Source organism: Taudactylus pleione, unplaced genomic scaffold (assembly GCF_031769625.1).
Source record: "Taudactylus pleione unplaced genomic scaffold, aTauple2 ptg001198l, whole genome shotgun sequence".
NCBI lineage: Eukaryota > Metazoa > Chordata > Amphibia > Anura > Myobatrachidae > Taudactylus > Taudactylus pleione.
Genome location: NW_028285599.1, coordinates 21493 through 49419, shown reverse-complemented (window position 1 = coordinate 49419; position 27927 = coordinate 21493). Strand labels below are relative to the sequence as shown.

General features: G+C 48.4%; 1 protein-coding gene across 1 annotated transcript in view; it reads left to right on the top strand.

The window, feature by feature from the left end:
* The window catches only part of LOC148451039 (phosphatidylinositol 3-kinase C2 domain-containing subunit gamma-like), a gene marked incomplete at its 3' end in the record, with an annotated part of 402128 nt that overhangs the window by 358069 nt on the left and 16132 nt on the right, over positions 1-27927 (top strand). Inside the window, exons 25-27 of the mRNA XM_088462349.1 lie at positions 15385-15541; positions 23510-23619; positions 24922-25093. Coding sequence (XP_088318475.1) covers positions 15385-15541; positions 23510-23619; positions 24922-25093 — 439 coding nt within the window. The remainder of the gene's footprint in view (positions 1-15384; positions 15542-23509; positions 23620-24921; positions 25094-27927) is intronic.

Below are 27927 nucleotides of genomic sequence, written 5' to 3'. Positions count from 1 at the left end.
ATGACATTGGGTGGTAATTAGGCACCTTTCCCAGTCACCGTGTAACCATAGCGGAGATAGGTCAGAGGAGAAGAAAGGCGGTAATGACATACAGGGGTAATTAGGCACCTTTCCCAGTCACCGTGTAACCATAACGGAGATAGGTCAGAGGAGAAGAAAGGCGGTAATGACATTGGGGGGTAATTAGGCACTTATCCCAGTCACCGTGTAACCGTAGCGGAGATAGGTCAGAGAAGAAGAAAGGCGGTAATGACATACAGGGGTAATTAGGCACCTTTCCCAGTCACCGTGTAACCGTAGCGGAGATAGGTCAAAGAAAGGCGGTAATGACATTGGGGGGTAATTAGGCACCTTTCCCAGTCACCGTGTAACCGTAGCGGAGATAGGTCAGAGAAGAAGAAAGGCGGTAATGACATACAGGGGTAATTAGGCACCTTTCCCAGTCACCGTGTAACCGTAGCGGAGATAGGTCAGAGAAGAAGAAAGGCGGTAATGACATACAGGGGTAATTAGGCACCTTTCCCAGTCACCGTGTAACCGTAGCGGAGATAGGTCAAAGAAAGGCGGTAATGACATTGGGGGGTAATTAGGCACCTTTCCCAGTCACCGTGTAACCGTAGCGGAGATAGGTCAGAGAAGAAGAAAGGCGGTAATGACATTGGGGGGTAATTAGGCACCTTTCCCAGTTACCGTGTAACCGTAGCGAAGAAAGGCGACAATGACATTGGGGGGTAATTAGGCACCTTTCCCAGTCCCCGTGTAACCGTAGCGGAGATAGGTCAAAGAAAGGCGGTAATGACATTGGGGGGTAATTAGGCACCTTTCCCAGTCACCGTGTAACCGTAGCGGAGATAGGTCAGAGAAGAAGAAAGGCGGTAATGACATTGGGGGGTAATTAGGCACCTTTCCCAGTCCCCGTGTAACCGTAGCGGAGATAGGTCAGAGAAGAAAGGCGGTAATGACATTGGGGGGTAATTAGGCACCTTTCCCAGTCACCGTGTAACCGTAGCGGAGATAGGTCAGAGAAGAAAGGCGGTAATGACATACAGGGGTAATTAGGCACCTTTCCCAGTCACCGTGTAACCATAGCGGAGATAGGTCAGACAAGAAAGGCGGTAATGACATTGGGGGGTAATTAGGCACCTTTCCCAGTCACCGTGTAACCGTAGCGGAGATAGGTCAGAGGAGAAGAAAGGCGGTAATGACATTGGGGGTAATTAGGCACTTATCCCAGTCACCGTGTAACCGTAGCGGAGATAGGTCAAAGAAAGGCGGTAATGACATTGGGGGGTAATTAGGCACCTTTCCCAGTCACCGTGTAACCGTAGCGGAGATAGGTCAGAGAAGAAGAAAGGCGGTAATGACATTGGGGGGTAATTAGGCACCTTTCCCAGTTACCGTGTAACCGTAGCGAAGAAAGGCGACAATGACATTGGGGGGTAATTAGGCACCTTTCCCAGTCACCGTGTAACCGTAGCGGAGATAGGTCAGAGAAGAAGAAAGGCTGTAATGACATACAGGGGTAATTAGGCACCTTTCCCAGTCACCGTGTAACCGTAGCGGAGATAGGTCAGAGAAGAAGAAAGGCGGTAATGACATTGGGGGGTAATTAGGCACCTTTCCCAGTCACCGTGTAACCGTAGCGGAGATAGGTCAGAGGAGAAGAAAGGCGGTAATGACATTGGGGGGTAATTAGGCACTTATCCCAGTCACCGTGTAACCGTAGCGGAGATAGGTCAGAGAAGAAAGGCGGTAATGACATTGGGGGGTAATTAGGCACCTTTCCCAGTCACCGTGTAACCGTAGCGGAGATAGGTCAGAGAAGAAAGGCGGTAATGACATTGGGTGGTAATTAGGCACCTTTCCCAGTCACCGTGTAACCATAGCGGAGATAGGTCAGAGGAGAAGAAAGGCGGTAATGACATACAGGGGTAATTAGGCACCTTTCCCAGTCACCGTGTAACCATAACGGAGATAGGTCAGAGGAGAAGAAAGGCGGTAATGACATTGGGGGGTAATTAGGCACTTATCCCAGTCACCGTGTAACCGTAGCGGAGATAGGTCAGAGAAGAAGAAAGGCGGTAATGACATTGGGGGGTAATTAGGCACCTTTCCCAGTCACCGTGTAACCGTAGCGGAGATAGGTCAGAGGAGAAGAAAGGCGGTAATGACATACAGGGGTAATTAGGCACCTTTCCCAGTCACCGTGTAACCATAGCGGAGATAGGTCAGAGGAGAAGAAAGGCGGTAATGACATTGGGGGGTAATTAGGCACCTTTCCCAGTCACCGTGTAACCGTAGCGGAGATAGGTCAGAGAAGAAAGGCGGTAATGACATTGGGGGGTAATTAGGCACTTATCCCAGTCACCGTGTAACCGTAGCGGAGATAGGTCAGAGAAGAAGAAAGGCGGTAATGACATTGGGGGGTAATTAGGCACCTTTCCCAGTCACCGTGTAACCGTAGCGGAGATAGGTCAGAAGAAAGGCGGTAATGACATTGGGGGGTAATTAGGCACCTTTCCCAGTCACCATGTAACCGTAGCGGAGATAGGTCAGAGAAGAAAGGCGGTAATGACATTGGGGGGTAATTAGGCACCTTTCCCAGTCACCGTGTAACCGTAGCGGAGATAGGTCAGAGAAGAAAGGCGGTAATGACATTGGGTGGTAATTAGGCACCTTTCCCAGTCACCGTGTAACCATAGCGGAGATAGGTCAGAGGAGAAGAAAGGCGGTAATGACATACAGGGGTAATTAGGCACCTTTCCCAGTCACCGTGTAACCATAGCGGAGATAGGTCAGAGGAGAAGAAAGGCAGTAATGACATTGGGGGGTAATTAGGCACTTATCCCAGTCACCGTGTAACCGTAGCGGAGATAGGTCAGAGAAGAAGAAAGGCGGTAATGACATTGGGGGGTAATTAGGCACCTTTCCCAGTCACCGTGTAACCGTAGCGGAGATAGGTCAGAGAAGAAGAAAGGCGGTAATGACATTGAGGGGTAATTAGGCACCTTTCCCAGTCACTGTGTAACCGTAGCGGAGATAGGTCAGAGGAGAAGAAAGGCGGTAATGACATTGGGGGGTAATTAGGCACCTTTCCCAGTCACCGTGTAACCGTAGCGGAGATAGGTCAGAGAAGAAAGGCGGTAATGACATTGGGGGGTAATTAGGCACCTTTCCCAGTCACCATGTAACCGTAGCGGAGATAGGTCAGAGAAGAAAGGCGGTAATGACATTGGGGGGTAATTAGGCACCTTTCCCAGTCACCGTGTAACCGTAGCAGAGATAGGTCAGAGAAGAAAGGCGGTAATGACATTGGGGGGTAATTAGGCACCTTTCCCAGTCACCATGTAACCGTAGCGGAGATAGGTTAGAGAAGAAAGGCGGTAATGACATTGGGGGGTAATTAGGCACCTTTCCCAGTCACCGTGTAACCGTAGCGGAGATAGGTCAGAGAAGAAAGGCGGTAATGACATTGGGGGGTAATTAGGCACCTTTCCCAGTCACCGTGTAACCGTAGCGGAGATAGGTCAGAGAAGAAGAAAGGCGGTAATGACATTGGGGGGTAATTAGGCACCTTTCCCAGTCACCGTGTAACCGTAGCGGAGATAGGTCAGAGAAGAAAGGCGGTAATGACATTGGGGGGTAATTAGGCACCTTTCCCAATCACCGTGTAACCGTAGCGGAGATAGGTCAGAGAAGAAAGGCGGTAATGACATTGGGGGGTAATTAGGCACCTTTCCCAGTCACCGTGTAACCGTAGCGGAGATAGGTCAGAGAAGAAAGGCGGTAATGACATTGGGGGGTTATTAGGCACCTTTCCCAGTCACCGTGTAACCATAGCAGAGATAGGTCAGAGAAGAAAGGCGGTAATGACATTGGGGGGTAATTAAGCACCTTTTCCAGTCACCATGTAACCGAAGGGGAGATAGGTCAGAGAAGAAGAAAGGCGGTAATGACATTGGGGGGTAATTAAGCACCTTTCCCAGTCACCATGTAACCGTAGGGGAGATAGGTCAGAGCAGAAGAAAGGCGGTAATGACATTGGGGGGTAATTAAGCACCTTTCCCAGTCACCATGTAACCGTAGGGGAGATAGGTCAGAGAAAAAGAAAGGCGGTAATGACATACAGGGGTAATTAGGCACCTTTCCCAGTCACCGTGTAACCGTAGCGGAGATAGGTCAGAGAAGAAAGGCGGTAATGACATTGGGGGGTAATTAGGCACCTTTCCCAGTCACTGTGTAACCGTAGCGGAGATAGGTCAGAGAAGAAGAAAGGCGGTAATGACATTGGGGGGTAATTAGGCACCTTTCCCAGTTACCGTGTAACCATAGCGAAGAAAGGCGATAATGACATTGGGGGGTAATTAGGCACCTTTCCCAGTCACCGTGTAACCGTAGCGGAGATAGGTCAGAGAAGAAGAAAGGCGGTAATGACATACAGGGGTAATTAGGCACCTTTCCCAGTCACCGTGTAACCATAGCGGAGATAGGTCAGACAAGAAAGGCGGTAATGACATTGGGGGGTAATTAGGCACCTTTCCCAGTCACCATGTAACCGTAGCGGAGATAGGTCAGAGAAGAAAGGCGGTAATGACATTGGGGGGTAATTAGGCACCTTTCCCAGTCACCGTGTAACCGTAGCGGAGATAGGTCAAAGAAAGGCAGTAATGACATTGGGGGGTAATTACGCACCTTTCCCAGTCACCGTGTAACCGTAGCGGAGATAGGTCAGAGAAGAAGAAAGGCGGTAATGACATTGGGGGGTAATTAGGCACCTTTCCCAGTTACCGTAGCGAAGAAAGGCGACAATGACATTGAGGGGTAATTAGGCACCTTTCCCAGTCACCGTGTAACCGTAGCGGAGATAGGTCAGAGAAGAAAGGCGGTAATGACATACAGGGGTAATTAGGCACCTTTCCCAGTCACCGTGTAACCGTAGCGGAGATAGGTCAGAGAAGAAGAAAGGCGGTAATGACATACAGGGGTAATTAGGCACCTTTCCCAGTCACCGTGTAACCATAGCGGAGATAGGTCAGACAAGAAAGGCGGTAATGACATTGGGGGGTAATTAGGCACCTTTCCCAGTCACCGTGTAACCGTAGCGGAGATAGGTCAAAGAAAGGTGGTAATGACATTGGGGGGTAATTAGGCACCTTTCCCAGTCACCGTGTAACCGTAGCGGAGATAGGTCAGAGAAGAAGAAAGGCGGTAATGACATTGGGGGGTAATTAGGCACCTTTCCCAGTTACCGTGTAACCGTAGCGAAGAAAGGCGACAATGACATTGGGGGGTAATTAGGCACCTTTCCCAGTCACCGTGTAACCCTAGCGGAGATAGGTCAGAGAAGAAGAAAGGCTGTAATGACATACAGGGGTAATTAGGCACCTTTCCCAGTCACCGTGTAACCGTAGCGGAGATAGGTCAGAGAAGAAGAAAGGCGGTAATGACATTGGGGGGTAATTAGGCACCTTTCCCAGTCACCGTGTAACCGTAGCGGAGATAGGTCAGAGGAGAAGAAAGGCGGTAATGACATACAGGTGTAATTAGGCACCTTTCCCAGTCACCGTGTAACCATAGCGGAGATAGGTCAGAGGAGAAGAAAGGAGGTAATGACATTGGGGGGTAATTAGGCACCTTTCCCAGTCACCGTGTAACCGTAGCGGAGATAGGTCAGAGAAGAAAGGCGGTAATGACATTGGGGGGTAATTAGGCACTTATCCCAGTCACCGTGTAACCGTAGCGGAGATAGGTCAGAGAAGAAGAAAGGCGGTAATGACATTGGGGGGTAATTAGGCACCTTTCCCAGTCACCGTGTAACCGTAGTGGAGATAGGTCAGAAGAAAGGCGGTAATGACATTGGGGGGTAATTAGGCACCTTTCCCAGTCACTGTGTAACCGTAGCGGAGATAGGTCAGAGAAGAAAGGCGGTAATGACATTGGGGGGTAATTAGGCACCTTTCCCAGTCACCGTGTAAGCATAGCGGAGATAGGTCAGAGAAGAAAGGCGGTAATGACATTGGGGGGTAATTAGGCACCTTTCCCAGTCACCGTGTAAGTATAGCGGAGATAGGTCAGAGAAGAAAGGCGGTAATGACATTGGGGGGTAATTAGGCACCTTTCCCAGTCACCGTGTAACCGTAGCGGAGATAGGTCAGAGAAGAAAGGCGGTAATGACATTGGGGGGTAATTAGGCACCTTTCCCAGTCACCGTGTAACCGTAGCGGAGATAGGTCAGAGAAGAAAGGCGGTAATGACATTGGGGGGTAATTAGGCACCTTTCCCAGTCACCGTGTAACCGTAGCGGAGATAGGTCAGAGAAGAAAGGCGGTAATGACATTGGGGGGTAATTAGGCACCTTTCCCAGTCACCGTGTAACCGTAGCGGAGATAGGTCAGAGAAGAAGAAAGGTGGTAATGACATTGGGGGGTAATTAGGCACCTTTCCCAGTCACCGTGTAACCGTAGCGGAGATAGGTCAGAGGAGAAGAAAGGCGGTAATGACATTGGGGGGTAATTAGGCACTTATCCCAGTCACCGTGTAACCGTAGCGGAGATAGGTCAGAGAAGAAAGGCGGTAATGACATTGGGGGGTAATTAGGCACCTTTCCCAGTCACCGTGTAACCGTAGCGGAGATAGGTCAGAGAAGAAAGGCGGTAATGACATTGGGTGGTAATTAGGCACCTTTCCCAGTCACCGTGTAACCATAGCGGAGATAGGTCAGAGGAGAAGAAAGGCGGTAATGACATACAGGGGTAATTAGGCACCTTTCCCAGTCACCGTGTAACCGTAGCGGAGATAGGTCAGAGGAGAAGAAAGGCGGTAATGACATTGGGGGGTAATTAGGCACTTATCCCAGTCACCGTGTAACCGTAGCGGAGATAGGTCAGAGAAGAAGAAAGGCGGTAATGACATTGGGGGGTAATTAGGCACCTTTCCCAGTCACTGTGTAACCGTAGCGGAGATAGGTCAGAGGAGAAGGCGGTAATGACATTGGGGGGTAATTAGGCACCTTTCCCAGTCACCGTGTAACCGTAGCAGAGATAGGTCAGAGAAGAAGAAAGGCGGTAATGACATTGGGGGGTAATTAGGCACCTTTCCCAGTTACCGTGTAACCGTAGCGAAGAAAGGCGATAATGACATTGGGGGGTAATTAGGCACCTTTCCCAGTCACCGTGTAACCGTAGCGGAGATAGGTCAGAGAAGAAAGGCGGTAATGACATACAGGGGTAATTAGGCACCTTTCCCAGTCACCGTGTAACCATAGCTGAGATAGGTCAGAGGAGAAGAAAGGCGGTAATGACATTGGGGGGTAATTAGGCACCTTTCCCAGTCACCGTGTAACCGTAGCGGAGATAGGTCAGAGAAGAAAGGCGGTAATGACATTGGGGGGTAATTAGGCACCTTTCCCAGTCACCGTGTAACCGTAGCGGAGATAGGTCAGAGAAGAAAGGCGGTAATGACATTGGGGGGTAATTAGGCACCTTTCCCAGTCACCGTGTAACCGTAGCGGAGATAGGTCAGAGAAGAAAGGCGGTAATGACATTGGGGGGTAATTAGGCACCTTTCCCAGTCACCGTGTAACCGTAGCGGAGATAGGTCAGAGAAGAAGAAAGGCGGTAATGACATTGAGGGGTAATTAGGCACCTTTCCCAGTCACCGTGTAACCGTAGCGGAGATAGGTCAGAGGAGAAGAAAGGCGGTAATGACATTGGGGGGTAATTAGGCACCTTTCCCAGTCACCGTGTAACCGTAGCGGAGATAGGTCAGAGAAGAAAGGCGGTAATGACATTGGGGGGTAATTAGGCACCTTTCCCAGTCACCGTGTAACCGTAGCGGAGATAGGTCAGAGAAGAAAGGCGGTAATGACATTGGGGGGTAATTAGGCACCTTTCACAGTCACCATGTAACCGTAGCGGAGATAGGTCAGAGAAGAAAGGCGGTAATGACATTGGGGGGTAATTAGGCACCTTTCCCAGTCACCGTGTAACCGTAGCGGAGATAGGTCAGAGAAGAAGAAAGGCGGTAATGACATTGGGGGGTAATTAGGCACCTTTCCCAGTCACCGTGTAACCGTAGCGGAGATAGGTCAGAGAAGAAGAAAGGCGGTAATGACATACAGGGGTAATTAGGCACCTTTCCCAGTCACCGTGTAACCATAGCGGAGATAGGTCAGACAAGAAAGGCGGTAATGACATTGGGGGGTAATTAGGCACCTTTCCCAGTCACCAAGTAACCTTAGCGGAGATAGGTCAGAGAAGAAAGGCGGTAATGACATTGGGGGAAATTAGGCACCTTTCCCAGTCACCGTGTAACCGTAGCGGAGATAGGTCAAAGAAAGGCGGTAATGACATTGGGGGGTAATTAGGCACCTTTCCCAGTCACCGTGTAACCGTAGCGGATAGGTCAGATTAGAAGAAAGGCGGTAATGACATTGGGGGGTAATTAGGCACCTTTCCCAGTTACCGTGTAACCGTAGCGAAGAAAGGCGACAATGACATTGGGGGGTAATTAGGCACCTTTCCCAGTCACCGTGTAACCGTAGCAGAGATAGGTCAGAGAAGAAGAAAGGCTGTAATGACATACAGGGGTAATTAGGCACCTTTCCCAGTCACCGTGTAACCGTAGCGGAGATAGGTCAGAGAAGAAGAAAGGCTGTAATGACATACAGGGGTAATTAGGCACCTTTCCCAGTCACCGTGTAACCGTAGCGGAGATAGGTCAAAGAAGAAAGGCGGTAATGACATACAGGGGTAATTAGGCACCTTTCCCAGTCACCGTGTAACCGTAGTGGAGATAGGTCAGAGGAGAAGAAAGGCGGTAATGACATTGGGGGGGTAATTAGGCACCTTTCCCAGTCACCGTGTAACCGTAGCGGAGATAGGTCAGAGAAGAAAGGCGGTAATGACATTGGGGGGTAATTAGGCACCTTTCCCAGTCACTGTGTAACCGTAGCGGAGATAGGTCAGAGGAGAAAGGCGGTAATGACATTGGGGTGTAATTAGGCACCTTTCCCAGTCACCGTAGCAGAGATAGGTCAGAGAAGAAGAAAGGCGGTAATGACATTGGGGGGTAATTAGGCACCTTTCCCAGTCACCATGTAACCGTAGGGGAGATAGGTCAGAGAAGAAAGGCGGTAATGACATTGGGGGGTAATTAGGCACCTTTCCCAGTCACCGTGTAACCGTAGTGGAGATAGGTCAGAGGAGAAGAAAGGCGGTAATGACATTGGGGGGTAATTAGGCACCTTTCCCAGTCACCGTGTAACCGTAGCGGAGATAGGTCAGAGAAGAAAGGCGGTAACGACATTGGGTGGTAATTAGGCACCTTTCCCAGTCACCGTGTAACCGTAGCGGAGATAGGTCAGAGAAGAAAGGCGGTAATGACATTGGGGGGTAATTAGGCACCTTTCCCAGTCACCGTGTAACCGTAGTGGAGATAGGTCAGAGGAGAAGAAAGGCGGTAATGACATTGGGGGGTAATTAGGCACCTTTCCCAGTCACCGTGTAACCGTAGCGGAGATAGGTCAGAGAAGAAAGGCGGTAATGACATTGGGTGGTAATTAGGCACCTTTCCCAGTCACCGTGTAACCATAGCGGAGATAGGTCAGAGGAGAAGAAAGGCGGTAATGACATACAGGGGTAATTAGGCACCTTTCCCAGTCACCGTGTAACCGTAGCGGAGATAGGTCAGAGGAGAAGAAAGGCGGTAATGACATTGGGGGGTAATTAGGCACTTATCCCAGTCACCGTGTAACCGTAGCAGAGATAGGTCAGAGAAGAAGAAAGGCGGTAATGACATTGGGGGGTAATTAGGCACCTTTCCCAGTCACCGTGTAAGCATAGCGGAGATAGGTCAGAGAAGAAAGGCGGTAATGACATTGGGGGGTAATTAGGCACCTTTCCCAGTCACCGTGTAACCGTAGCGGAGATAGGTCAGAGAAGAAAGGCGGTAATGACATTGGGGGGTAATTAGGCACCTTTCCCAGTCACCGTGTAACCGTAGCGGAGATAGGTCAGAGAAGAAGAAAGGTGGTAATGACATTGGGGGGTAATTAGGCACCTTTCCCAGTCACCGTGTAACCGTAGCGGAGATAGGTCAGAGGAGAAGAAAGGCGGTAATGACATTGGGGGGTAATTAGGCACTTATCCCAGTCACCGTGTAACCGTAGCGGAGATAGGTCAGAGAAGAAAGGCGGTAATGACATTGGGGGGTAATTAGGCACCTTTCCCAGTCACCGTGTAACCGTAGCGGAGATAGGTCAGAGAAGAAAGGCGGTAATGACATTGGGTGGTAATTAGGCACCTTTCCCAGTCACCGTGTAACCATAGCGGAGATAGGTCAGAGGAGAAGAAAGGCGGTAATGACATACAGGGGTAATTAGGCACCTTTCCCAGTCACCGTGTAACCGTAGCGGAGATAGGTCAGAGAAGAAAGGCGGTAATGACATTGGGGGGTAATTAGGCACTTATCCCAGTCACCGTGTAACCGTAGCGGAGATAGGTCAGAGAAGAAGAAAGGCGGTAATGACATTGGGGGGTAATTAGGCACCTTTCCCAGTTACCGTGTAACCGTAGCGAAGAAAGGCGATAATGACATTGGGGGGTAATTAGGCACCTTTCCCAGTCACCGTGTAACCGTAGCGGAGATAGGTCAGAGAAGAAAGGCGGTAATGACATACAGGGGTAATTAGGCACCTTTCCCAGTCACCGTGTAACCATAGCTGAGATAGGTCAGAGGAGAAGAAAGGCGGTAATGACATTGGGGGTAATTAGGCACCTTTCCCAGTCACCGTGTAACCGTAGCGGAGATAGGTCAGAGAAGAAAGGCGGTAATGACATTGGGGGGTAATTAGGCACCTTTCCCAGTCACCGTGTAACCGTAGCGGAGATAGGTCAGAGAAGAAAGGCGGTAATGACATTGGGGGGTAATTAGGCACCTTTCCCAGTCACCGTGTAACCGTAGCGGAGATAGGTCAGAGAAGAAAGGCGGTAATGACATTGGGGGGTAATTAGGCACCTTTCCCAGTCACCGTGTAACCGTAGCGGAGATAGGTCAGAGAAGAAGAAAGGCGGTAATGACATTGAGGGGTAATTAGGCACCTTTCCCAGTCACCGTGTAACCGTAGCGGAGATAGGTCAGAGGAGAAGAAAGGCGGTAATGACATTGGGGGGTAATTAGGCACCTTTCCCAGTCACCGTGTAACCGTAGCGGAGATAGGTCAGAGAAGAAAGGCGGTAATGACATTGGGGGGTAATTAGGCACCTTTCCCAGTCACCGTGTAACCGTAGCGGAGATAGGTCAGAGAAGAAAGGCGGTAATGACATTGGGGGGTAATTAGGCACCTTTCCCAGTCACCATGTAACCGTAGCGGAGATAGGTCAGAGAAGAAAGGCGGTAATGACATTGGGGGGTAATTAGGCACCTTTCCCAGTCACCGTGTAACCGTAGCGGAGATAGGTCAGAGAAGAAGAAAGGCGGTAATGACATTGGGGGGTAATTAGGCACCTTTCCCAGTCACCGTGTAACCGTAGCGGAGATAGGTCAGAGAAGAAGAAAGGCGGTAATGACATTGGGGGGTAATTAGGCACCTTTCCCAGTCACTGTGTAACCGTAGCGGAGATAGGTCAGAGGAGAAGAAAGGCGGTAATGACATTGGGGGGGTAATTAGGCACCTTTCCCAGTCACCGTGTAACCGTAGCGGAGATAGGTCAGAGAAGAAGAAAGGCGGTAATGACATTGGGGGGTAATTAGGCACCTTTCCCAGTTACCGTGTAACCATAGCGAAGAAAGGCGATAATGACATTGGGGGGTAATTAGGCACCTTTCCCAGTCACCGTGTAACCGTAGCGGAGATAGGTCAGAGAAGAAGAAAGGCGGTAATGACATACAGGGGTAATTAGGCACCTTTCCCAGTCACCGTGTAACCATAGCGGAGATAGGTCAGACAAGAAAGGCGGTAATGACATTGGGGGGTAATTAGGCACCTTTCCCAGTCACCAAGTAACCTTAGCGGAGATAGGTCAGAGAAGAAAGGCGGTAATGACATTGGGGGGCAATTAGGCACCTTTCCCAGTCACCGTGTAACCGTAGCGGAGATAGGTCAAAGAAAGGCGGTAATGACATACAGGGGTAATTAGGCACCTTTCCCAGTCACCATGTAACCGTAGCGGAGATAGGTCAGAGAAGAAGAAAGGCTGTAATGACATACAGGGGTAATTAGGCACCTTTCCCAGTCACCGTGTAACCGTAGCGGAGATAGGTCAAAGAAGAAAGGCGGTAATGACATACAGGGGTAATTAGGCACCTTTCCCAGTCACCGTGTAACCGTAGTGGAGATAGGTCAGAGGAGAAGAAAGGCGGTAATGACATTGGGGGGTAATTAGGCACCTTTCCCAGTCACCGTGTAACCGTAGCGGAGATAGGTCAGAGAAGAAAGGCGGTAACGACATTGGGTGGTAATTAGGCACCTTTCCCAGTCACCGTGTAACCATAGCGGAGATAGGTCAGAGGAGAAGAAAGGCGGTAATGACATTGGGGGGTAATTAGGCACCTTTCCCAGTCACTGTGTAACCGTAGCGGAGATAGGTCAGAGGAGAAAGGCGGTAATGACATTGGGGTGTAATTAGGCACCTTTCCCAGTCACCGTAGCAGAGATAGGTCAGAGAAGAAGAAAGGCGGTAATGACATTGGGGGGTAATTAGGCACCTTTCCCAGTCACCATGTAACCGTAGGGGAGATAGGTCAGAGAAGAAAGGCGGTAATGACATTGGGGGGTAATTAGGCACCTTTCCCAGTCACCGTGTAACCGTAGTGGAGATAGGTCAGAGGAGAAGAAAGGCGGTAATGACATTGGGGGGTAATTAGGCACCTTTCCCAGTCACCGTGTAACCGTAGCGGAGATAGGTCAGAGAAGAAAGGCGGTAACGACATTGGGTGGTAATTAGGCACCTTTCCCAGTCACCGTGTAACCATAGCGGAGATAGGTCAGAGGAGAAGAAAGGCGGTAATGACATACAGGGGTAATTAGGCACCTTTCCCAGTCACCGTGTAACCATAGCGGAGATAGGTCAGAGGAGAAGAAAGGCGGTAATGACATTGGGGGGTAATTAGGCACCTTTCCCAGTCACTGTGTAACCGTAGCGGAGATAGGTCAGAGGAGAAGAAAGGCGGTAATGACATTGGGGTGTAATTAGGCACCTTTCCCAGTCACCATGTAACCGTAGGGGAGATAGGTCAGAGAAGAAAGGCGGTAATGACATTGGGGGGTAATTAGGCACCTTTCCCAGTCACCGTGTAACCGTAGCGGAGATAGGTCAGAGAAGAAGAAAGGCGGTAATGACATACAGGGGTAATTAGGCACCTTTCCCAGTCACCGTCTAACCGTAGCGGAGATAGGTCAGAGAAGAAGAAAGGCGGTAATGACATACAGGGGTAATTAGGCACCTTTCCCAGTCACCGTGTAACCGTAGCGGAGATAGGTCAGAGAAGAAGAAAGGCGGTAATGACATACAGGGGTAATTAGTCACCTTTCCCAGTTACCATGTAACCGTAGCGGAGATAGGTCAGAGAAGAAAGGCGGTAATGACATACAGGGGTAATTAGGCACCTTTCCCAGTCACCGTGTAACCGTAGCGGAGATAGGTCAGAGAAAGGCGGTAATGACATTGGGGGGTAATTAGGCACCTTTCCCAGTCACCGTGTAACCGTAGCGGAGATAGGTCAGAGAAGAAGAATGGCGGTAATGACATACAGGGGTAATTAGGCACCTTTCCCAGTCACCGTGTAACCGTAGCGGAGATAGGTCAGAGAAGAAAGGCGGTAATGACATTGGGGGGTAATTAGGCACCTTTCCCAGTCACCGTGTAAGCATAGCGGAGATAGGTCAGAGAAGAAAGGCGGTAATGACATTGGGGGGTAATTAGGCACCTTTCCCAGTCACCGTGTAACGTAGCGGAGATAGGTCAGAGAAGAAAGGCGGTAATGACATTGGGGGGTAATTAGGCACCTTTCCCAGTCACCGTGTAACCGTAGCGGAGATAGGTCAGAGAAGAAAGGCGGTAATGACATTGGGGGGTAATTAGGCACCTTTCCCAGTCACCGTGTAACCGTAGCGGAGATAGGTCAGAGAAGAAAGGCGGTAATGACATTGGGGGGTAATTATGCACCTTTCCCAGTCACCGTGTAACCGTAGCGGAGATAGGTCAGAGGAGAAGAAAGGCGGTAATGACATACAGGGGTAATTAGGCACCTTTCCCAGTCACCGTGTAACCATAGCGGAGATAGGTCAGAGGAGAAGAAAGGCGGTAATGACATTGGGGGGTAATTAGGCACCTTTCCCAGTCACCGTGTAACCGTAGCGGAGATAGGTCAGAGAAGAAAGGCGGTAATGACATTGGGGGGTAATTAGGCACTTATCCCAGTCACCGTGTAACCGTAGCGGAGATAGGTCAGAGAAGAAAGGCGGTAATGACATTGGGGGGTAATTAGGCACCTTTCCCAGTCACCGTGTAACCGTAGCGGAGATAGGTCAGAGAAGAAAGGCGGTAATGACATTGGGTGGTAATTAGGCACCTTTCCCAGTCACCGTGTAACCATAGCGGAGATAGGTCAGAGGAGAAGAAAGGCGGTAATGACATACAGGGGTAATTAGGCACCTTTCCCAGTCACCGTGTGACCGTAGCGGATAGGTCAGAGTAGACTAAACGCAACATTCATCTACGTAGCTCATACATTTTTTGATGCCTCATACTGTAATTCGTTTTCTGGCCCTCGTCCTTGTATACTGTACACTGATAGCATTAAACATGTATATAAATTATTAGTCAACATTTTTTTTTCATAATATAATGAAACTATTACAAAAACAAACATCATGTAAAACACAGTATTTAATGCATTATAATATCTCATTTAATAGGTTTTCATATAATTGGATTAGGAAGTAAAAAGGAAGCTTCATGTATGGCCGACACTGCATCCCATTGGAGACAGCCATTTTGTTTTGTGTGATGTGTGAGGTGATAGGCCTAGTGTTGGTTTAGCCCACAAAATGGCTTCCTCCATTGTGTGTACGTGAGGGATACACCTGTCCTGATTGCATCGGCTGTGGGAGGGGTATTTGTGTTACATTTGCTTGTTCACTTTGGTTTTGTGTTGTGTAGACTCATTTTAAGTCAGTTATAGTGTTTTTATTTATGTAAATATGGACAATTGTACTTATTAGCATATCCTTTATCTGGGAATTCTGGGTATTGTAGTGTTGTAAAGCCTGTACTTTGTATTACCCATAATCCCTGGCTGCAGTGCATTATTCTAATAGGAAACGTTACATTTACTCAGAATTCACCTCTCAGACTCCTGGTGATGTTGTTTTGTGTGTTGCAGGGACCGGGCGCCTTTCATCTTCACCAGTGAGATGGAATCTTTTATTACCGAAGAAGGGAAAAGTCCGCATCGCGCTCAGGAGTTTGTAGATCTCTGCTGCTGTGCGTACAACATTATCCGCAAGCACAGCTACTTACTTATCAATCTCCTGGAACTGGTGAGGATGCCGCTGTCTGTATGTACGACGTTCCTGGGGAGCGAACATGTTCTATTTCTTTACTATGTGATCCCAGACCCGGCTCACCGTCTGCAAGCACGCCCAACGCGCACTACGTATGCCTATAGTCTGTGCTGTGTACACTTATCTCTCTGGGGAGACACTGACAGCGTAGCACAGCACACAGGTACTGCCCAACGCGCACTACGTATGCCTATAGTCTGTGCTGTGTACACTTATCTCTCTGGGGAGACACTGACAGCGTAGCACAGCACACAGGTACTGCCCAACGCGCACTACGTATGCCTATAGTCTGTGCTGTGTACACTTATCTCTCTGGGGAGACACTGACAGCGTAGCACAGCACATAGGTACTGCCCAACGTGCTCTGCGTATACCTATAGTCTGCGCTGTGTACATTTATCTCTCTGGGGAGACACTGACAGCGTAGCACAGCACATAGGTACTGCCCAACGCGCACTACGTATGCCTATAGTCTGTGCTGTGTACACTTATCTCTCTGGGGAGACACTGACAGCGTAGCACAGCACATAGGTACTGCCCAACGCGCACTGCGTATGCCTATAGTCTGTGCTGTGTACACTTATCTCTCTGGGGAGACACTGACAGCGTAGCACAGCACACAGGTACTGCCCAACGTGCACTGCGTATACCTATAGTCTGTGCTGTGTACACTTATCTCTCTGGGGAGACACTGACAGCGTAGCACAGCACATAGGTACTGCCCAACGTGCTCTGCGTATACCTATAGTCTGCGCTGTGTACATTTATCTCTCTGGGGAGACACTGACAGCGTAGCACAGCACACAGGTACTGCCCAACGTGCACTGCGTATGTCTATAGTCTGTGCTGTGTACACTTATCTCTCTGGGGAGACACTGACAGCGTAGCACAGCACATAGGTACTGCCCAACGTGCTCTGCGTATACCTATAGTCTGCGCTGTGTACACTTATCTCTCTGGGGAGACACTGACAGCGTAGCACAGCACATAGGTACTGCCCAACGCGCACTACGTATGCCTATAGTCTGTGCTGTGTACACTTATCTCTCTGGGGAGACACTGACAGCGTAGCACAGCACATAGGTACTGCCCAACGTGCTCTGCGTATACCTATAGTCTGCGCTGTGTACATTTATCTCTCTGGGGAGACACTGACAGCGTAGCACAGCACATAGGTACTGCCCAACGCGCACTACGTATGCCTATAGTCTGTGCTGTGTACACTTATCTCTCTGGGGAGACACTGACAGCGTAGCACAGCACATAGGTACTGCCCAACGCGCACTGCGTATGCCTATAGTCTGTGCTGTGTACACTTATCTCTCTGGGGAGACACTGACAGCGTAGCACAGCACACAGGTACTGCCCAACGTGCACTGCGTATACCTATAGTCTGTGCTGTGTACACTTATCTCTCTGGGGAGACACTGACAGCGTAGCACAGCACATAGGTACTGCCCAACGTGCTCTGCGTATACCTATAGTCTGCGCTGTGTACATTTATCTCTCTGGGGAGACACTGACAGCGTAGCACAGCACACAGGTACTGCCCAACGTGCACTGCGTATGTCTATAGTCTGTGCTGTGTACACTTATCTCTCTGGGGAGACACTGACAGCGTAGCACAGCACATAGGTACTGCCCAACGTGCTCTGCGTATACCTATAGTCTGCGCTGTGTACACTTATCTCTCTGGGGAGACACTGACAGCGTAGCACAGCACATAGGTACTGCCCAACGTGCTCTGCGTATGCCTATAGTCTGTGCTGTGTACACTTATCTCTCTGGGGAGACACTGACAGCGTAGCACAGCACACAGGTACTGCCCAACGTGCACTGCGTATACCTATAGTCTGTGCTGTGTACACTTATCTCTCTGGGGAGACACTGACAGCGTAGCACAGCACATAGGTACTGCCCAACGTGCTCTGCGTATACCTATAGTCTGCGCTGTGTACACTTATCTCTCTGGGGAGACACTGACAGCGTAGCACAGCACACAGGTACTGCCCAACGTGCTCTGCGTATGCCTATAGTCTGTGCTGTGTACACTTATCTCTCTGGGGAGACACTGACAGCGTAGCACAGCACATAGATACTGCCCAATGTGCTCTGCGTATACCTATAGTGTGCGCTGTGTACACTTATCTCTCTGGGGAGACACTGACAGCGTAGCACAGCACACAGGTACTGCCCAACGTGCTCTGCGTATGCCTATAGTCTGTGCTGTGTACACTTATCTCTCTGGGGAGACACTGACAGCGGAGCACAGCACACAGGTACTGACCAACGTGCACTGCGAATGCCTATAGTCTGCGCTGTGTACACTTATCTCTCTGGGGAGACACTGACAGCGGAGCACAGCACACAGGTACTGCCCAACGTGCTCTGCGTATACCTATAGTCTGTGCTGTGTACACTAATTTTATATCTGAATTAAATAGTAAGATTGGCCTGTAAATGGCACAGTCATGAGGATCTTTCCCGTCCTTATGTATCACTACAATTCTCACTTCCAACATTGCTTTAGGCAAATCCCCTTTGTGCGACTTTATACCTTCAAATGCGTCTTATTCGCAAAGCGATGTGACTTACAAGCAGATTCTGTTTATTAAAATGATATGCGACATGCCTATATTCTGTGTGCGACTGCGGGTGTATCTGCATGCGATATGCTATATTACAATGCCACAGCTGCTGATTTGGCATGCAGATACACCCGCAGTCGCACACCCACAGCAATTCTTACAGAAATGAAGGTTAAAACAAGTAGCAACACATCAAAATTTCAGCAACATCCTAGTCCACATTCATTAACAACTGTGAAGTCTTCCCTTTAGCCATCATATCTTCAGAATTCTTCTCATTTGCTATATGAACTACAGCAGTAGATCCACTCTCCACGAGCTTATGAATAAAGTGGTGTCTGATTTCAATGTGCTTGTATCATCCATGGTGCTATAGGACATATCAATTGCACCTTTACTGTCACATTTCATGTTGATGGAGTCATCATTGTTTACAATACTTAGTTTACTTAGTATCTGTCTGATGTACAGCTTCTTTCGCTGATTCTATTAAGCCATATACTCTGCCTCAGTGGTAGATAGGGCTACAGTGGCTTGTTTCCTACTTGACCAGCTTACTGCTGCGCCTGCCAGTAGAAATGCATATCCTGTATAAGAATGATGATCATCTTCATCAGCATCACAAAATGATTTGAGTGTAGAATTTCCACACATGGTAAATTTCCAATTTCAAGGAAGATGAACTTTTTAGGAATCTTAAGATTCGTTTGACTGCTTTCCTATGCGTGCTCCCAGGATTAATTGCAAATTGGTTTTCTCTGAATACTGCATGATGTCAAGGCAATTTCCAACACTTGCATACATTAAATGCCCAATACTGTTTTCATAAGAAACATTCTTCATGCTTTGTTTCCTCTTCACTCATTGGTGACATGGCTTTAGTTTGTTTGGTACCATTGTCAGTGGGAGAGTTTATTGGATTAGCATCTGACATACCAATCTTATCAAGTATAATTTCTCTAGATCTTGGGTGTTCCTCAGGACTACAGTAGCAAGTAGTGTGCAGGACCTAAGATCCCTCATCTTGAACTTTGCTTTCTGGATATTTTGTGGTTCACAGAATGCGATATTTGCAAACTCTTCATAATATCTTCTAGATGGTTTTCCACTATTTGGTGTTGCAGTTCTGTTCTGTGGTTGGATGACCACACTGGTAGTTTCTGGTTCAGACATGCTTCCAGCTGCTGATCCAATGTCACATACTTGTTATGCAACTCTAATTCCTGCTTTGTCAGAAGTGGTGCTGCTTCATTTCTTCATTTTTTTTTAAGTTTCCTCCTTTTAGGATTCCAAATTCTGTATCCTTTACTCTGTTGGCAATATCCAAGCATGATACACTTCATGGATTTTGGATCCAGCTTGTCTTTTCTCCTTGGGAATATGTAATATGTGCAGTGCACCCAAAGACTCTGAACTGAATGATGCTTGGCTGTCTTCCAGACCACATCTCTATCCATGTTTTATCTTTTAGGGCAACTGTGGGAACACATCTCTTCAGTACACCTCTATAGATGCTGCTTTTACCCAAAAACACTTGTTCAGTCCTACATCTTTTGGCATAGATCAAGCTTTTTCCACTATAGTGCAGTTTACACGCTCACTTACACCATTCTGTTCTGACGCGCAGGGAACGGTCAGGTGATGATCAATGCCATGTTTCTATAGAAAGATTTTGGCATCTCTGTTTAGATATTCTCCTCCATTGTCAGACCTCAAAACCTTCAACTTGTGACCAGTTTGAGTTTCTGGTGATCTCTTGTAATCTGCAATCTTATTAATCGCTTCAGTCTTTTCACCAGAATGACACATTTATTTCATCCAAGAAATCATCTATGAATGTTATGAAGTATCTGTGTCCACTTATTGATTTCATCATTGGACCATACGTCTCTGTATGCACCTTTTCCAGGAGTGTCTCAGCTCTGTTTGCTGATTTTGGAAAAGGGCAACTGTTTTGCTTGCCTATTATAGATCTTACACACACTGGCCTTTAAGCGTCTTCTTCAGATAGTCCTGTAACCATTCTGTCTAGAAGTTTCTGGATGCTGTCATATCCAAGATGGCTTAAACTTCTGTGCCAGAGCTACATAGTCTGTGAGTCAGAAGTCATCACATACCACTCCTCTGTGTCGGGGACATGTAGTTGTCAGCACTGGGTACCTATTCCTATCGCAGTCCTTCTGTACAATGCACTTTCCTTCTGCTAAATGGATTTTATACCCTCTTTGCTCTAGGATACTTATGGAAGTGAGGTTTGTCCCCATATTTGGCACAAATAGCACATCTTCGATTTCTGTGACTTTGGTTGTATCATTTATTTTCAGGTGAGCTGTAACTGTGCCAACTTTTGTAGCTGTAAGCACTAAATCTCGTATTCCTGTTACATGAACAGACATGTTTAATGTAGTGAACCACATTTGATTGCAACTGAAATGTCTTGTGGCACCAGAGTCAATATTCCAACAGTCTGTTATGCAACTGTCTGTGACGCTTAAAGCTCACTCCTCTTTGCTGTTACACTTTTCTTTCTCTTTCTGTAGAATTCACATTTCTCAGTTTCATTCAGACACTTTGTGCCCTGTCTTATGACATACATAGTACTAGTACTTGAATTTTCTGGGCTTTGCATTTTTAGTGTGTCATTTAGTATTCTCAGGATGTATTATTCTGTAGCCTCACCATAGCGATCTCCTCATACCCTCTCCTCTTGTACTTGGCCTCCTACAGATGTTGTTTTCTGAGATATGGACATCATCTTATCAATGTAGTCACTTATACTTGTGCGTTCACTGAACTTGGTAATATACAATATGCACCTGTTCGAGATTTAGGGACGGACGCTAAGTCAGACGCAGCCACATCCCTGTCTGTGTCTTTTGCCGCAGTGGCATCTGTGACTTTATGCAAATGCTGCTGCAAAGCCCTTCCCCGGGGGAACAGCCATGTGTCCAATTGCACGTGGACTGGAAATGTGCACCAGCCCTATACTAGGTGCAGATCCTCCGTCTGACTACGGCCGCCTACGTGTGAGCGATGAAGCATCTTTGTATGTAACCACTTTCCTCAACGCACCCGCGACACTCCCATAAGACGCAGCATCACTTTACTGCATCCACCATTGGCGATGCGTGCAACTTAGATTCAGGCTCTTACTGGCTGCCACTATCAGGCTCAAGCACCTGCAACTGATTATTTCATGCTGCTGCAGCACCTCTTGGATGGTGACCGCTAATTCCCCTTTGACCACTTACCATGAATCGGGACTTATTTGGTAACAGGCAAAGGCTGAGGTCAGATACTCTGTGTTCCGCTCAGTACAGCCAGAGAACGTAGAAGCATTTGCGCTGATCTGGTGGTCACACAACACAATAACAGGCGTCATGTGGATTATATGCTCCAATAAACTGTCCTGGGCTAAAATATCACATTTATATTTAGTGCCAGGAAGCAAATCACATGATGTAACAATCTGATGTAACAACTGACTGTACATTTCCTTATCTGGGACTTTTCCTCAGGAACGTAAAACACAATTTACAATGACCTGTGTGATATCCTTCTTTCCTTGCTGTCTTATTACTGAGACAATTGCCCTCTCTCTCCAATCACCCGGGATAGGACATGAGACCCCGCTGTGCCCTCAGGCCCCAGGACGTCCTCTGGTGAAACGCTTAATTAGCCTGTGATTGCACAAAAGGCCACACAGACAGGCTCTATGCAAACACTTCACATGCCCATTCTACAGCACATTTCACTTCATTTTAAAACAGTATTTCACTAGTCCCGGCACATTAACTCCTCTGGTGCTGGCTCGTCTGGTCACTAGTCCCGGCACAGTAACTCCTCTGGTGCTGGCTCGTCTGGTCTCTAGTCCCGGCACATTAACTCCTCTGGTGCTGGCTTGTCTGGTCACTAGTCCCGGCACATTAGCTCCTCTGGTGCTGGCTCGTCTGGTCACTAGTCCCGGCACATTAGCTTCTCTGGTGCTGGCTTCTCTAGTCACTAGTCCCGGCACATTAACTCCTCTGGTGCTGGCTTCTCTGGTCACTAGTCCCGGCACATTAGCTCCTCTGGTGCTGGCTTCTCTGGTCACTAGTCCCGGCACATTAGCTTCTCTGGTGCTGGCTTCTCTGGTCACTAGTCCCGGCACATTAACTCCTCTGGTGCTGGCTCGTCTGGTCACTAGTCCCGGCACATTAACTCCTCTGGTGCTGGCTCGTCTGGTCACTAGTCCCGGCACATTAACTCCTCTGGTGCTGGCTCGTCTGGTCACTAGTCCCGGCACATTAACTCCTCTGGTGCTGGCTCGTCTGGTCACTAGTCCCGGCACATTAACTCCTCTGGTGCTGGCTAGTCTGGTCACTAGTCCCGGCACATTAACTCCTCTGGTGCTGGCTCGTCTGGTCACTAGTCCCGGCACATTAACTCCTCTGGTGCTGGCTCATCTGGTCACTAGTCCCGGCACATTAACTCCTCTGGTGCTGGCTCGTCTGGTCACTAGTCCTGGCACAGTAACTCCTCTGGTGCTGGCTTGTCTGGTCACTAGCCCCGGCACATTACCCAGACAAGCCAGCACCAGAGGAGTTACTGTTCTAAAACATGTACACATGTAAATATCCAGTATAGATCCAGTCCATATCAGGAGCATTGCACAGACATTTCCCCATCATGGCGCTTCAGCACAGGAAGTTTATTTTTTTTCCATGGTGTAGTGGCCATCATGCCCTCCTAGCTATTCATGCCCTAGACAGCCCTAGACAGCTGACAGAAGTCCCTGCTATTTAGAGGGTGAAGGGCAAGTAGGCATTATATATGCAATCCCCTTTCCTGCAGCACTGGGGTACTTGGCTGGCAGTGCTGATACTGAGTGGGCAGCATTGACAGGTGTGTGGGGTACTTGGCTGGCATTGCTGATACTGAGTCTGAGTGGGCAACATGGACAGGTGTGTGGGGTACTAGGCTGGCATTGCTGATCTGAGTGGGCAGCATGGACAGGTGCGTGGGGTACTAGGCTGACTTTGCTGAGCTGAGTGGGCAGCATGGACAGGGCGCGTGGGGTACTTGGCTGGCATTGCTGATCTGAGTGGGCAGCATGGACAGGTGTGTGGGGTACTTGGCTGGCATTGCTGATCTGAGTGGGCATAGTATTGGAATCTTATTGTAAGTGTGGTGGGGATTGTAAATGATTGATTATAGTGATGTAGAGTTAGGATATCGCCATGAACACAATATATCAGTGTCTCCAGGTCCTACACCTTCCTTAGTCCAGGTATAAACCTGGGTCACCTGTCCCACGTCAGGACACAGATTGCGCTGGGGTTACTGACTCTCCTGACCTCCCTGTGTCTCCTGTCAGATGCTACAGGCCGGTCTCCCGGAGTTATCCAAAGTCCAGGACCTGAAATATGTCCACGATAACCTGAGGCCACATGACTCCGATCTCAAGGCCACAAGTTATTTTACAAGGTAAAGTTCCTGGAATGACATTGAGCTGTTTCATATACATATATATATATATATATATATATATATATATATATATGTATGTATGTATATAGAGTACACTGTTCTGTATCAGTAAGGTGTCACATTCAAAGTTGCAATTACCTGTATTGGCTCCTGATTCAGAGTTGGGAGCAGATTAAATGAAGGAGTAATTTGCACCTTGGTAAAACCATGTTGTACTGGGCAGGGGGGGCAGATGTATAACGTACAGAGAGATTTACAGCTGGGAGGGGGCGCGTGTATTTCAGTGTAAATAATACAAAGTTCTCCGTATTTGTTCTCCTCTTGCAGGCGCAGCCAGTAATGCCCCCCTCCCCCTCGGGTTGTGTAACACATTTTTCCAGTTTTGCTCGGATCTCTGAATGGCGTCCAATGTATTTATCGTAGTGAAAGTTCTCATCTCGTCTCACAGCAATATGAGTTATTGTTATAATGTAGCCTTTTCCTGCAATGTATTAGGTGACATCTGAGGCATTTATGTATATGACATGGAATACAGGGCCTGATTCAGACCCACTCGCAAGCGGGTCGATGTTGGCCCAGTGCGCACGACGGAGGCGGCTCCGTCGTGCGCATGCGCGAGACCCGGATAGCGACGGGCATTCCGTCGCTCCGGTTCTCGCTACAAAGGGGGCGTGCTGTCGATGGTGAGTGACTGCACGCCCCCTTTGGTGGGCGGGCCAGGGGCGTGGCTGCCCAGACGGAGGCGTTCCCATGGGAACACCTACCGTCTAGGGCCGGACCCACTGACATCACAAGTGATGTCAGTGGGTGGACTTCTTGCTCAACAAGACCCTACCACAAGGGTCTCGTCGCAAGTCCGATGGTCGCAACCATCTTCCTGGCCGCTCGCACTAGCTGTGGGTGGTCACCCACAGCTGTGCGAGCGGCCAGGAGGCCGCTCTAAAAATACAATAGGCGGGCACTGATTCAGAGCGAGCGCTCTGAAACAGCATCCGGCTCTGAATCAGGCCCACAGTCCTCATAACCAGGGAATGGCTTTGTATTTTATGTACAGCGATGAATTCTACGTTTGATTGTTTCTAAAACAAAATCTTTATAAATACAATTGAGGTTCCTGGTCTGTGAGTCACAGGAAAGCAGTCAGTAAGTTGCTCATATTAGCTGAGAGCGATTGTAAAGCTGATTTACAGACATAACTCAGGTCCTGGAGACAGAAGTTTAGGAACCCCTGAAACGTAAAATTATTCCATGAATTGCTGACTTACAAAGTACTTTTACTTTTCTGTTTTATCTAACCAGCAAAATTGCGGAAAGTTTACAATGCGTAGCCGTAAAACTAAACTTCCTGATCCACGCCTTCGCCACCATGTCACCGCTGGACGCTGCCAGGAAAGCCGGAGAGATGACGCCCTCCTTCTCCCAGTTCATAAGGAAAAAAACGATCAGAGGAATTCAAAAGATCCAGAAAATGGTGAGTGCTCCCTCTGTGGCGTGGGTTCCGGCCTCGCTCAGTACCGTAATGGCTCTGTTCCTGCACCCGCCAAGCCAACGCTTGTGTTCTCAGTCTCTATAGTCTATATGTCCCATTCCCACCATGATGGACCTATTGAGGTATCCATATTTCCTATGCTCTTCTGTTTCAGCTACAGCCTGGCAGTGGCCTATATTGTGTCCTTACTAAAGGTTAGAGCTCTCCCTGGGATTGTCTTTGATGAGCCCAGATGTCTCTCCAGCACCTCCTACTGTTTAGTAGGTGCAGAAGGGATTCTGAGACTTATAGGTCCATTTACCATTCATTGAGTAATCTGATTTTGGGTGACACAATGAAGCGCTAATGCTAGCCTTTTTAGATAAGATCAAGGCTGTGTTGAGTTGTTTTGGCATTCCCGATAAGCTTGTTGCTCCTAGAAATAAGTACCAACGCGTTTCATGGTGCACACTGAGGAAAGAGATCTCCTGGGGTCCTTTACATGTGTCCTGAAAATATTAGGCTACATCCATTTATTTCTCTCAGAAGGCCAAGAATTTGCTATTGTACAGTCAACTTTATCTTCTCACGGGGCCCTTGTAGAGGCCGAGGACACTCATTAGACTTCTCAGCCCAAGTGTGCCAGCACTAGCTGCTAGCGACAAGGTGGCTCCACTATACAGTGCATCCGGAACGCTTCACTTTTTCCATTTTGTTATGTTACAGCCTTATTCCAAAATGAAATAAATTCATTTTTGGCCTCAAAATTCTACACACAATACCCCATAATGACATGTAAAACGTTTTTTTTTTTTTTTTTTTTTTTTTAGATTTTTGGAAATTTTATTAAAAAAAAACCCACTAAGAAATCACATGTGCATAAGTATTCACGGCCTTTGCCATGAAGCTCAAAATTGAGCTCAGCTGCATCCTGTTTCCATTGATCATCCTTGAGATGTTCCTACAGCTTAATTGGAGTCCACCTGTGGTAAATTCAGTTGATTGGACATGATTTTGAAAGGCATACACCTGTCTATACAAGGTCCCACACTTGACAGTGCATGTCAGAGCACAAACCAAGCATGAAGTCCAAGGAATTGTCTGTAGACCTTTGAGACAGGATTGTCTCGAGGCACAAATCTGGGGAAGGGTACAGATAAATATCTGCCGCTTTGAAGGTCCCAATAAGCACAGTGGCCTCCATCATCCGTAAATGGAAGAAGTTCAGAACCACCATGACTCTTCCTAGAGTTGGCCGGCCGTCTAAACTGAGAGATCGGGGGAGAAGGGCCCTAGTCAGGGAGGTGACCAAGAACCTGATGGTCACTCTGTCAGCTACAGCATTCCTCTGTGGAGAGAGGAGAACCTTCCAGAAGGACAACCATCTCTGCAGCAATCCACCAATCAGGCCTGTATGGTAGAGTGGCCAGACGGAAGCCACTCCTTAGTAAAAAGCACATGGCAGCCCGCCTTGAGTTGCCAAAATACACCTGAAGGACTCTCTGGTCTGATGAGACAAAGATTGAACTCTTTGGTGTGAATGCCAGGCGTTATGTTTTTAGGAAACCAGGCACCGCTGATCACCAGCCCAATACCATCCCTACAGTGAAGCATGGTGGTGGCAGCATCATGCTGTGGGGATGTTTTTCAGCGGCAGGAACTGGGAGACTAGTCAGGATAGAGGGAATGATGAATGCAGCAATGTACAGAGACATCCTGGATGAAAACCAGCTCCAGAGCGTTCCAGACCTCAGACTGGGGCGACAGTTCATCTTTCAGCAGGACAACGACCCTAAGCACACAGCCAAGATATCACAGGAGTGGCTTCAGGACAACTCTGTGAATGTCCTTGAGTGGCCCAGCCAGAGCCCAGACTTGAATCCAAATGAACATCTCTGGAGAGATCTGAAAATGGCTGACGCTTCCCATCCAACCTGATGGAGCTTGAGAGGTGCTGCAAAGAGGAATGGGCAAAACTGCCCAAAGATAGTTGTGCCAAGCTTGTGGCATCATATTCAAAATGACTTGAGGCTGTAATTGCTGCCAAAGGTGCATCAACAAAGTATTGAGCAAACGTTGTGAATACTTATGTACATGTGATTTCTTAGTGTTATTTTTTAAATTACATTTGCAAAAAACTTTTTACACGTTATCATTATGGGGTATTGTGTGTAGGATTTTGAGGACAAAAATGAATTTATTCCATTTTGGAATAAGGCTGTAATATAACAAAATGTGGAAAAAGTGAAGCGTTGTGAATACACTATGTTCCTGATTCAGATCGGGACGCTATGCTGCGCTCGCATTGAGCGATTTTTCGCAATGTGCGCATGCGTCGCAATGTGCGTGCGCGAACCAGTCATTGTGATGGGAAAGTGCTCACCTGGAGCCCGCAGTCGGGCCGCTATTTTGAGTGGCAGTTTGTGGGTGGTAACAGGGGAAGGTGCTTAAAAACGGGGGTGTGGTTGTGCGAACGCAGGCGTGCCCGACCGTCAGAACGGCGTTTAATGGGTGTGCATAATTAGCAAAGTAGCGTCATTACACACGGGACTAGGTTGTATTTTAGCCAGAACTGCTCGCAATGTTGTGGTGGGAAAAGGCTACCACAAGCGCTGCGAGCAGCTCCGATGGCTCTCGATGTTTTCGATTAATCCTACAATTACCGGAGATGACGTGTGTTGCGAGTGGCAAAGGGGCGTCTTTATACAGGAGCGAGCGCATAGTGCGGCCGCTCGCTATTGCTTAGTGGGTGGCTTTATGCGACGCAGTGCGAGCACATGATTTAAATAGCCAGCCCCTTTTAGTCAGCGAGCGGACGCATATAGCGTCCGGGTCTG